The sequence below is a fragment of the Lonchura striata genome, chromosome 9, assembly GCF_046129695.1.
Source record: "Lonchura striata isolate bLonStr1 chromosome 9, bLonStr1.mat, whole genome shotgun sequence".
Classification (NCBI taxonomy): Eukaryota; Metazoa; Chordata; class Aves; order Passeriformes; family Estrildidae; genus Lonchura; species Lonchura striata.
In genome coordinates, this window is record NC_134611.1 from 12,415,460 (window position 1) to 12,427,910 (window position 12,451).

At 52.4% G+C, this 12,451-nt stretch overlaps 1 protein-coding gene across 1 annotated transcript; it reads left to right on the forward strand.

Moving 5' to 3' along the window:
* The first annotated feature begins 253 nt into the window (after positions 1-253).
* On the forward strand, positions 254-11,417 carry TAL1 (TAL bHLH transcription factor 1, erythroid differentiation factor). Its single transcript, XM_021524973.3, has 4 exons — positions 254-267; positions 2,937-3,365; positions 4,122-4,213; positions 8,342-11,417. The coding sequence occupies exons 1-4, from the start codon at positions 254-256 to the stop codon at positions 8,758-8,760; spliced, it is 954 nt and encodes a 317-aa protein (XP_021380648.2). The 3' UTR covers positions 8,761-11,417.
* Positions 11,418-12,451: the final 1,034 nt, after the last annotated feature.

Genomic DNA, 12,451 nt, shown 5'->3' on the forward strand with positions numbered 1-12,451 from the left:
TTCCTTCGATAAAATTGCCAAATAATAATGAATCATTTCATAAATAATGGGTTTAGAAGCTTATCAGGGCAGGCGGGCCACTGCTGGGGTTTTATCTCTCTCGGCCACATTGCAGTAGTGTTCCGCTCTCCATACTAAATAGGAAACTGGACGTGATGTGGAATTAGAGCCTACCCAGCTGAAGCCACCCAACACTTACTACAAATATAGCCGCGATGCGTAGGCCACAAAATGGCTCCACTCACTTTTCCCAATGAAAAGCAAATGGTGAGTAAAGAGGAATCGGCTCTGCACAAGTCTGGGCGCTGGGGACGGGGGGATGTGGTTTTGGGGGGCTTCGGAGGGCAGCGAGGGAGCTTTTGGGGGCTTCTGCCCCACATGAGAGACGGGAAAAAAACACAACATCTTTTCCGCGGTTGGATTTTAATCTTTTTTATTCTTTGATGCGGGGTCGGTGAGGAGGAGAATACACTTTTCCCTTTGAAATTGTGGGGTGCGGCACCCCCACGGCCCCGGGACCCTCGGGCTGCGGCAGCGAGGCGGCGGCTGGGACGGGCTGGGGGGCGCTGGGGGCAAAGAGCCCCCCGGGCCCGGCTCCCCCGGCCTCTCCCCGGGGACAAACACCAGGACACGGCCAGAACCCGAGCGCTTCCCCCCGAGACGGGGGTCCCCGATATCCCGCTCCCTCCCGCCCCTTCGCTTTGGGGCGATTTCCCTACAAAGGGCCGGCGGGAGAGGTGCGCTTTTGGGTTGAAAATTTCCTGCCGATCGGCTGCTGGAAAACAAAAGGATTTTGCGAAGCAGAAACCAGCGGGCGGGGATTTAATGCCCCCCCTCCATTTTTTTTTTCCCTAAACGAAACCACTGCAATTTAAGGCAAAATTCTGCTGATATCTTTGCGGTTTTGCGTATTTCGTTTTTTAACAACTGCGGGAAGAGACGCCATCGGGATTATTTCTTTTTTTACGAAGGGGAAAACCTAATTTTTCGTGATTTCGTTGGCGGGGTGAGCCGGCCTCACCTTCCTGTCGCTGGGCGGCGGGGAGCGGGCTCTCTCCGCCGCCGGCCCGGTGCCGGCTGTCGCGGTTCCTCGGCCGGGGGCGCGGCCGGTAACCGGCCCCTTGAGGAATTTCATTTGCCCCTTTAGGAATTAAATTTTCCAGCCGGACGTGGGAGAAAGGCCGCCGCCGTCGCCGCTTCGTGCGAGCCCATCGGGAGAAAAACAACCCCGTGTCCGGCCCCGTCTGTGATTTCCTCCCGGGAACACCGGGCTTGCAATGTGTCCAAAAAACCGCCCAATTCGCCCCAGATATAGGGCGCTTTTTTTCACGTCTTTTTTTTTTTTTTTTTTTCTGTGTTTATTTTTTTTTTCCACGCCAGACCATGGCCGTCGCTCGTTGTGGCCCCGTGTGCGAGGCGGCGGCGGCGGGGGGGGACCGGGGGTGGCCGCTGTCCCCTATCACAGGGGCCTCCCCGGGGTGCTGTCCCCTCCTTCCCTCTCCCCTGCACCTTTCTCCCTCCGCTGATCTCTGGCAATCCGGACCCACGAGATCCACCCTCTCCTTTTTTTTTTCTCCCTCCCTTCTCTTCCTCCCAGGATTTAGCAGTTTTATCCCGATGCGGGTGTCCTTCCTCTCTGTAAAGTCGTAAGTACCTTGAGGTGGGAGGAGTAAATTCAGCCTGACACTGAGAGCGCTTTTGTTGAAACAGGAGAGACTTGCGGTGTCCCTACTTAAATATGACACATGTGAGTAATCTCTTCCTATACAATATCGGAATAGACAATTAGATTTTTCTTTCTAGAGGGCTGGTGGGAAGGTGGCCGGAGGGAAGGCAGAGAACTTGTGCTTTAGGTTGGGGAGTTGTAATTGTTTTATTTTATTTTCCAGAGAGATAGTGATATATGGCAAAAAAATTTGGGGTTTTGTTTTGTTTTGTTTTTCCCTCGCGACTCAGCTTATCAGAAACGAAATAAAAAATTACCCGAGGCAAAGGACCGAGAATGATGGGTGGCAGCTTTCTGCTCCATGAAGCTCCTTATTTATATAGGAAAGAATAATCAATCAACCAAAACAAAACAAAACAAAAAAAAAAATCCAAAACCGAACGAAGGCATACGTGGGAGATAAAGCATAGAAATAATCGCGATATCTGCCCCAGGCACGAGGTGCCCTGTCGCGACAGCATTTGTTCTGTGGGAGAAGGGGGACAATGCTTTGTGTGCGGCCGCGGCCGGGCCCCTTCCTCCTTCCTGCGGTAGCGAGTGTGCGGGGGGATCGCCTCCGTTAGGGGCTGGGTTAACCCCCTCTCCCCCAAAAAGCGCTTTCAGGTATATTTCGATAGTTTATAAGTAACAATAAAAAACAATCATGAGAGGAGAAGGGGCCGCCAGGGAGGCTAAGGCCGCTGCAGGCAGGCCGGGCGGCACCGGGCCGGCTCCGCAGGGTGGGGAGCCCTGAACGGGGAGAAATGCCCCCCGAAAAGCGGGGATGTGCGCTGAGCCTCCGCCGTAATTCGGCCGCACCGTTGAACCGCACCCCCGGCGGTGCCGCGGCCGCTGCCCGAGCCCGCGGCCGCTCGGGCGCCCCGGCGGTGCCGCCGTGGATCCCCGCGGGGCGCCGGGAGCGCGGCGGGGGCTCCGCCCGTGCCCGTGCGGGACCGGGCGCTGCGAGACGTCAAAGCGCCTCCGTGACGTCACGCGGGACCGGGGCGCCCCGTGACGTCACGGCACCGCACGGCTCGGCGGGGTGGACCGGCAGGCTGCCCTCCTCCCGCCAGCAAACTCGGAATTATTCGGGGCGATCAGGGGCTCCCCCGTTTCTCACCGACGGGTCCAAGCCTCGAGGCGGGCCCCCCGTCGGGGCGGTGCCCGTGCGGGGGCAAAGCCGCCGCGGGCCCGGTGCGGGGCCGGCCCCGAGCGCTGCCTCTCTCCGCAGGACGATGGACAGGCCGCCCGCCCCGCCGCCCCCCAGTGACCCCCGCGATGCCCGCCCCGCCCGGCGGCACGACTCGGAAGCGGAGACCACGAGCGAGCCGGAGAGCAGCCGCGGGGGCATGGAGGCGCCGGCGGACCCCCAGCTGCTGCTCAACGGGGCGGCCAAGGAGGCGGGCCGGCCCTCCCCCGGGCCCCCCGCCGCCCCTGTGCCCGTCATCGAGCTGGTGCGCCGGGGGGGCTCCCTGGACATAAAAAGCCGTGAGGCGGCGGGGGAGGCGATGCAGAGAGCGCCGGGAGCCGAGCCGTGCCGCGCCGCCGAGGCTGCCTGCGAGGCCCGCATGGTGCAGCTGAGCCCCCCCGCGCTCCCGCTGCAGCCCCCCGGCAGGGCCATGCTCTACAACCTGGGCCAGCCGCTGGCCACCATCAACAGGTCCGTGTCACCCTTGTCCCGTCCCATCCCACCCCGAGCAGCTCCCCCGGGGGTGTCCCGCGCGGTGTTGGGGCGGCGGGAGGCGAGGGGCGGAGATGCGGGGGCATGAGCAGCAGCATCCCTTCCTCTCTGCGCCGGGCTCGTCGCTTAATCATCGCGGCTTTGCACGCAAACTTTGCAAAGAGGGAAAGGGAAAAGGCGGGGGGGAAAGTCAAAAAAGAAACGAAAAACTCGTTCCTCGAAGGAAAAAATATTTGCGGTGATAAAGTCCTGGGCAGAGCGAAGGGGTCCGTCAATAAACGGGCGAGAACCGGCTTAGCTCTTCCGAGCTTCCCGGGCTCTCTCTGTTCTCGGACAAGTCCCGCAAATAAGCGAAAGGGACAGCAGAGGCTCTGACAGGGCTGAGCCAGGCCGGGGCTGTGCGGATCCTGCCTCGCCTCGCAAGGAAAGCTGCGGTGAGCGCCCGGCCCAGCACAAACTCTCGGGAATGGGGATTTTGCCCTGAGCCGCAAGCCTGGGCGCCCCACGCCGCTCACATCCATCCCTGTCCGGGCAAGGCTGGCGGCTCTCGCTGCGTGTCCCCGGCTGGCCGCGTGTGCTGTCACCGCACGACCCCGGGCTCGCTTCGTGAGCAGCGAGCTCGCTCCGAGGTCACGGAGCGGCTCCGCTTCCCGCCCACCCGGACGCGGCCCCCGTCACGGGCAGGGCCGGGGGGGTGTCCGTGTGTGCTCACGGCCTGTGTGCCTTCCTTTGCAGCGGGTTTTTCGGCGAACCGGACTCCTTCTCCATGTACGGCAGCAACCGGGTGAAGCGGAGACCCTCCCCGTACGAGATGGAGATCACCGACGGTGAGAGAATTTCCCCCTGCGCCGAATCTTGGCAGGGAGGGGTGTCTCCATCTGCCATGGGGGGCAAGTTCCTGCACAATGCCGCACTCCGGCACTAAACCCCCAAATAACAAAAGGACTAAACGCCCAAAGCGTAAACCGCGAGTAGGATGCCCAGGGAGGCAGGGGGGCTCTCCGGTAAGCGGAGCCCACAGCGGTCCCCAGCAGCGTGCTCGCGGAGTTTGCCTTCCCCCAGCGCCCAGCGATGCAGTTCAGCCTGTGGCTGATTACATCCCTCTTCTGCGAATGGCTTAGAGATTAATCCGAAAGAAGACAATAAGTGCGCGTCTTTGTTGAAGTGCGGATCAGGGCCATTGCAGGGAGATGCTGGGTCTGTAAACCCTTTCAGCCAGGAGGCGTTGGCACTGCAGACCACAGCCTTGGCAGAAAGGATAACCTGCCTTTAAACCAACCGCCTGGGCATCCTTCTCGCGTTTTAGGGTTTGCCTGCTCCTGGCAGCAGGTTTGGGGTGTGGGATGCTGCTGTGAGGGGTGTCTGCCCACGGGCTGCTGCTCACGCAAAGGGACACTTGCAAGAACGATTTGCACGTGGAAGGCCGACCTGTTTATCTCTGGGTTAATTGTCCGTGCACATAGATTCACTGAAATGCGTTTTCTCTTTAGCAATTGTTAACACTGTATTTCAATTGTCGGACAATTAATTTTCTTCCTTTCCAGCTAGCTGTCCCTTTCCTTCTACCCAGCTAATCTAAGATCAAATCATAACCTGCATCAGTCTAAAATAATGCATCCCGAGATGAGAGGCTCAGGCTATTATCTGCATTAATCAGTCCTCCCCTTCCCACTCTGCCCTCCCGGTCCTTTCAGACTGCAGCCCCGTGGGACAGGGGATGTTGCAGCCCCGGCACAAGAAGGGCTTTTTGTCTGGGTTTTGATACCAAGGCTTAGCCGTTATGTGGAAAAGTCCATCAAATCTCGGTGTCTGACTAAAGCTTTGGACTTGCTATTAAATTAGGTATTAAGGATTACAGAAATACTTGGTTTTAAGCAAGTTTTTGAGCATGTGTTTTGTTGCAGGTGTACAGATTGGGCTCAATCCTGCAGGTTCTGGTTCATGTGAATTTCCAAGATTGGACTCAGTATTTTTTGAGGGGAAGAAGTGTATCAGATTATGTTATCTAAACAGGAACAATTTGTAGGGGTGCACATCCCATGCTGAGGCACCTGTGTGGTCTGGGGCCCTTTGCTTATTGCTCTGCTGGGTGACATCCATGGCACACAGGAGCATCACTCTTGGGGGTCCTCAGCCCTTGGGGGCTGCAGAAGGGCAGGAAAATCTTCCCAGACACTTTGTGTTTGTGTTTTTTCTGCAAGAGAATAAGTGGTGGGTTTTTTGTAGTAGTTCTTTATCTATTTTATGGGAATTTTGTTCCATTTAATGTCTTCTTTAAAAGAAGAAGTGAAGATAAAAAGGCAAAAAAAAAGTATCTCTAAAAAAGTATATCCTGGAACTTTGGAAGAACATATTTTTATTAATTTCTCTGATATTTCTAATTTTAAAAAGCATCAGTCAATCCATTAGAACAAAATCCAGGCAAAAATTCTCATCTGATTGCTTGAATTAATTATTAGGCAAGGTTTTTTTTATGAGAAGTAGATTTTCTATTATAACACAGCTATGGGGCATTTTAATTTCCTCCACTGCTTGACATCTTTTGGTCAAAGCCTGATCTCTTTCTAAAAGATATGTTTAATTCAGTTGGGGCAGGAATCGAGAATTTGAGTGGTGTCAGGATTGGTTTTATATACTAAAATTTGATTTGAGTGCTCCTGGATGAAAATGAACAGGTCTTTTTTTTTTTTTTTTCCTGATTTCTGACCAATTTATTAATATATGCCTTTTAGCCATCAACTAAACAGAAATACATATTTTAAGACTCAAAGTCTCATGAAGATTTTTTTTTTTAATGAGCAGTATCCAAGATGAGGTTATTTCTCATACCCTTATGGGAGGAGTAAATCGCTTTTGAACTCCATCTCTCCCTGGATTCAAGACCACTTGCTTTGTCTTGTCTAGAAAGAGCAGTAAAGTGCAAAAATTTATTATTTTAGTAGGATGTAGCACATTCTTCACTGCTTAATTAGCAGTGCTGCTGAGGTCCCTGTCACCTTCCCCACAATCCTGTGGCACAGCAGGCTGCACACATCAGGGACAAGAAACCTTCCCTTTGCATGAGCTCCTGTACCTTAACTCATACCGAGGGCATTAGGTGCTGTCTGGGGGTGAATATTGCCTTTATTAGAGCATCACACTGGCATCCTAGAGGTCAGAGAGGTTTTTGTCATTTCTACATCCCCTAGCTTGTCCCGGGGGCTGTTTGTGACTTTAGGGGGCTCCCAGCTCTGAGCACACCGTGAGGAGGGGTGAGTTGTGTGGCTGCTCGCACACTGGAGAATTTGGCAGCTTGAACTGGCTGCCTGGGAGTGTGTCCCGAGGCAAACCCTGCAGTGCAGCATGCCCTGTGTGCTGTGCTGGGCTGCAGGGACTCGGCTTCCCCTGAAGGGAGCAAAGTGTGATGCTATCTGGTCAGCTGGAACGAGGGATTCCACCTCTCCTGTTGTGCAGGGTGGGATTTGCTGAGGTACAGCCTGACCAGGATACTTCTAAAAAGTCACACACGTCTGGTTCCTGTGCCACAGTCAAGTCAGCCAAGAGTTTTGCTAGAAAAGAATAAAGGTGTTTAAATGTGCCCTGGGGTGCTGGTTCCACTGGGTGATGTCAGAACTGTGGCTTAAACTGCTCACCAAGGCCAGGGACTTGTTCCCACCAGGAGGGAGAAGTTAGGCAGGTGTGGAATACAGGGGAGAGATGGGGGGAATGGGAATTCTACAGCCCTTTGGGGTAAATCTCACCAATGTGATACCTGCAAGGCTTTGCTTCCCACTCTGTGATGATTTTCACTGTATGTGATGCTTCCTATCCCATGGGAATTTCTGCCCTGCTCATTCTTCCAGATTTTCATGAGATTGATGTGAACTTCCATTGTTGATGTCTCCTGGAGGAGATGATGGGAAGGATGTTATAATAAAAGCATCTTGTGATAGTGTTCCCTCATGTGAGCTGGTTTCCATGGACCCAAGGACCTGCAATCCTGATTTACAGCACTGCTGCTCCTGCAGAACAGTACTTTTTGGTAGATGTGCTTTTGGGTCTCCTCTAGCACAGAGACAAAGCTTTTCTCATGTACACCAGGAGCTGCCCTGATGTGCTGAAAGAAGAATTTGTGTGTTTTGTGCCTTCATCCTGTGTAACATTCCCTCTTAGAAACATGGCCGTAAAATTTCAAGGTGTAATTGGGGGTTACATGTAATTAGGTCAAGTGGACACCTCCATCAATTTGGAGTCCCTTCTCCAATTAGTGTCAGAGGGAGTTTTTGCCCTGTGGCAGTGAGGAGGAGAGAGAGCAGGCAGCCCTCAGGTCAGCTCAACTGTTCCATCCTCACCCTTCCAGCAGGACACTGCCTTCACTCTGTGGGTCAGTGTGGTCACTTTTGTACCTGCCCTCATTGCTATGGGGCAAATCCCACCACCCCGTTTCATTCAGAGGGCTGCTGGCAACCCTCTGGTCTCTCAGCAGGAAAAATCTCTGGATCTCAGAGTTGTCAAAGCCTCTGCTCAAGCTAATTTTCCTCCTGTCCCAATGGTGGGTCCTCTAGACAATTTTTGGGATAGAAAATAAAGCCATATAGTTAAATTAACTTTTAATAGGACCATTGTTGCTAACTTATCCTTGTTGAGGAGTTGAGATACCCTAAAATTATAGCAGCCTTCTGCACACATATCATGTCCTGAGCCTTCTTCCTTGGAGAGGTAAATTTCAATATCTGAGGAGACATCCAAAGAGATGCAACTCCATTTTTCCCTTCCGCTGGATTGAACGGAAGTTACAGCTTTCTCAGCTCATGGGGTCAGTTTCCACTTAGCTGGAAACTCTTGTTTCACTGCCTTGCTGATTAAACCTCACTAAAATTAGTCAGTTAGTTAATTTGCAAAGCGGTGACCTGTCCAGCACAGTTATACCTGGCCTGTTAGACCCAGCTCCTAACTGTGCGTGGTTGGAATTGCAGGTCCCCACACAAAGGTGGTCCGTCGCATTTTCACCAACAGCCGGGAGAGATGGAGGCAGCAGAACGTCAACGGGGCCTTCGCAGAGCTGCGCAAGCTCATCCCCACCCACCCGCCCGACAAAAAACTCAGCAAGAACGAGATTTTGCGCCTGGCTATGAAATACATCAACTTCCTGGCCAAGCTGCTCAACGACCAGGAGGAAGAAGGAAACCAAAGGGGCAAAGTGAACAAAGACTCGGGGATAGTCCAGGAAGACCTCCTGCAGGACATGTTGTCTCCCAACTCTAGCTGTGGAAGCTCTTTGGACGGAGCGGCCAGCCCGGACAGCTTCACGGAAGAGCACGAGACGCTGGATTCGAAGCACACGCGGAGCCTGCACCACGCCATCCTCCCCGTAGAAGGCAACGCGCAGCGGTGATGATCCTCACTCTGCTCACTCTGCTCCCGAAGAGCCACGGGGGAGAGGCCAGGCCTGGCTGTGCAGCTGCTGGAACTTGTGCTTGTGGGGTTTGTGACTCTGCCTTTCCCTGGGCTGCCCGCTCTCCCCAGCCCAGCACGGTGGCCGAGGACAGGACCAACCCAAGATGAACGTTCGGGGTTTAGGTACGTGACCGTACAAAGAAGAAAAGCGTTGAAGTCATCTTCGTTGTACAGAACTGCTCGGGATGGGACTCTGAGGAGGGGAAGGAGACGTGGCTGGTGCATCTCCAGCGTTTAGAGGGTTTTCAGACCACTTGGTGGCCGCCTCTTGTCAAGCAGTCATCTGGGTGAGACGTGGAACTCCTCTGCGCTGCCCACGGAGGCCACCGGCGCTTTCCAGCTCCACGTGGTGCTGGAAACTGCTGCATCACGCCAGTGCTGCAGCACTTCTCCAGCCTGTGGCACATCCAGCTGCTCTGAGCAGGAGCTTGGCCACATATTCCTGTTGTCCGAGAGCTTCTGACTGTATCTTTTTAAAGAGCTGAAAAAATACCCTCAGCAAAAGAACTATTAAAATGATTTAGACTATTTCTTTTTCTCTCCTTTTTTCTTTCTTTCTTTCTTTTTTTTTTTCCTCCTTCCCTTTCTTCCTTTCTCTTCTATCTAATTTTGGATTGTTTGGGCTTGTTGTATTTATGATGTGGGATTACTTCCGTTTAACACTGTCATGCAGTATCCACTGAATGAAAAGGTACATAGGTGTTTTCTGCCACCCTCCCAGTCCCTGATCCTTCTGCAGGTGAATTTCAAGCCTGCTGAGGTCTTCTAGAGTTTTCCCAGTGGTTTCTGTGGGACCAGATCTTCTCTTGAGAATTATGAATTTCAGAGTTGGAAAAGGAAGAAAATATTTGCTAGTGAAGTATCTCTTTGGACTGGGGGATTTTTAAATTCAGAAAAGCAAAAAAAAAAAAAAAAAAAAAAAGGGCAAAAGGAGTCAATGATGTATCAACAGTGTGCGTGTACATAGGGTTATAAAAAGGTTTTTTGATGGTATGCTTTGAATTTTTTGCTTTTATTTTGTGAAATGGTGGTTCAGCTGTGCCAGTGCCCACAATAGTGCTGGATTTATTCTGGTGTTAGGAAGGTCCTCACCTGTTGAGGCTGGTGGGAGTCCATAGCCTCTCTGAATCTTGGGGGAAGCAGTAAAAACAGCGGTGGGCTTAGCCTGCACTCCTGAGTGCTCAAATTGCTGCAAAACTGAGCTCTGACTGTGCTGCTGCCCCTCAGGAGGAGGTTTGGGAAACAGGACAGGGGAGCAGGAGGCCACTGCTGTGGTGGCTGGGAGCTGAGACCACCCTGTGCCACCACTGCTGCATCAGGCCCACCTCCCACCAGCCCATCTCCTGGGGCCTGATGGAGCAACTGCCCCAAACCCATCCTCTCCCTCTGCAGAGATGCCAAGGCACAGAAATATCTACCATGATACAGTAGGAAAAAACCCCAAACCCACACACAAACATCCTTTGGAAAGGAGGAAATCATCCTGAGTGGGGACATCTTCCACCACACTCGTGCCTTCCCAGGGATGCTGAGGTACAAGGGAACACAGAGAATTTGAGTGGGTGTCTGCGAGCCCATCCAGGCTTAATTCAGAGCCCTGTCATTTCCATCCCTGCTTGGTTTTGATGCCTCTTTGTAAATAATAGGTAAGAGTCTGGCATGTGGCTTGGCATGTTAGGCAGAATTAGTTGCCTGGGAAGAGATCCTGGCCCATGCAGGGATTTCCAGCATAGCCCCCAAATTTTTGGAAAGCACCAATCTTAAAGTGGGGAAAAGGAGGAAAATTCCTGGGTCTGGATTGCCTGTGCAGGGGTTTTTTACAAGAGGGGGTTACCTGCAGGGAAGGTGCTGAGGGTGAGGAGGCAATGCTGAGGGAGAGGTTTGGACTGGTACTGGTGCCAGGGGTGGGAGAGACAAGCAGGGAGGCTGCCAGGTGGGGAGTAGGGGGGTGCTGTCACACAGGTAAAGCCAGTCCTGGTTCCCAAATAACCCTGGGTGGGATATGTGGGGCTTTTACACTCTACTGATTAACCTGCTGCAAGGAAAAAAAATAAATCACCTATCCTCAGAAATCCCTCATTCCACACAAACCCATTACTTCTTGTCTGTATCTTCTCAGTAGCTGAACAGTTGGGAAAATGGTACAACCTTGCCAGCACCCCCAAACGCCCCCAGGCACCCACGCTCCTGCAGGGAGCTGCAGGTCCCGGGGCATGTACAGTTGTACTTTAATTGTGATTTGAATGGTACATTTCCTCTGCCCACCTCTCCTCCTGCCTGCTTCATCTCTTGCTGTGTGGACCATCACCCCCATTCCTGTTGGGAGCAGCGCTCTGGGGCAATGTTGTACCGTGTGAGTGAATTCCTGCCTTACGAATTTTGGTTTTTTCAACCCCATCCCTTTCTCTGCCACCCTCCCCTTGGATTTCTGCATTTTTTCTGCAGAAATGAAGTAACCAGACCTGGTACCCTGAGTCTCAACCCACTGTGGATGTGCTATTTAGAAAACACATTTGTTGTAATGTGTGTGTATATATAAATATATATATATAATGAATATATCAAGAATATTTCTAAATAAAGTTTTACAAAGCAGCCTCCACTCGCTGTCTGCCTCTGTCCCACCTCACCACTCGAATCCATCATCACTCTGGAGTTTCATCCCTGAGCGTCGTGGGGCGCAGATGCCGGGGTGGCCCATTCCCAGCCAGCCAAAGACATAAACGGGCAGCAAAAAAACGTTGCAAAAGGACCTGTAGATTGTTTGGGTTTGTTTTTTTTTTCACTTGCTTGACTCACAGCGTCCAGCCTGGGCGGGGGGAAGAGCCCAGGGCCAGCAGGAAGGAAGGCGGGTGATGAAGCAATGCCCGCCGCAGCGAGCGTTACCAGCCACCCCCTCACCCCCAGCGTGTCACTTGTAGGTCCCCCAAAGGCTCCAGTGGCCTTTTCCCTTCTTTTGGCGAGGCCGACTGTGCAAGGAAGGGGCTGCTGGGGGGCCACGCTACTTCCCTTTGCACCATGGCAGGCATTCGGCCATGATTTAACAGGCAGTGAGAGTAATTCCTCTTTTTCAAGAAAGAAATGATCACAGCCACGTGCATAAGTGCTTTTAAAAATACACAGCACTAATTAGGGAGTGTTACAGGCTAAGCACTCCATTGAACATGTATGTATTTTAAAAATATATCTATCTATATCTTATACACATATATATATATTATATATATATTATTTATGTATGTGTATATATCACTATGCTGCTGATGGTGGCTGACACTATACTGAGCACAGGGCAGATGAGCAGGAATGGTACCACAAGTATTTTCTTGTCCTTCATTTCTATGAATTACAGAGTTGTTGCCTATTTAAACAAACTCTTTAAAGCATACCTCACTTTTTTAAAGCCTCCCCACAAAAGCTTAGCTGCTAACCCTTCCTCCACAACAGCCTTGGAGCCAATGTTTGCTTTTGAGGTTTCTAGGTGAAATTTCCCCCCGATGGAAGAGTGGAGCCTTTCTCACACCTGGGGGTGTGGGAGCCCTGTCCAAAGCCCCAGAGGAGGGACAGAGGCTGACCCCTCCACAGCCAGGCTGAGCAAAGCCCTGGCAGCCAGGACTGGGCTGGTTTCA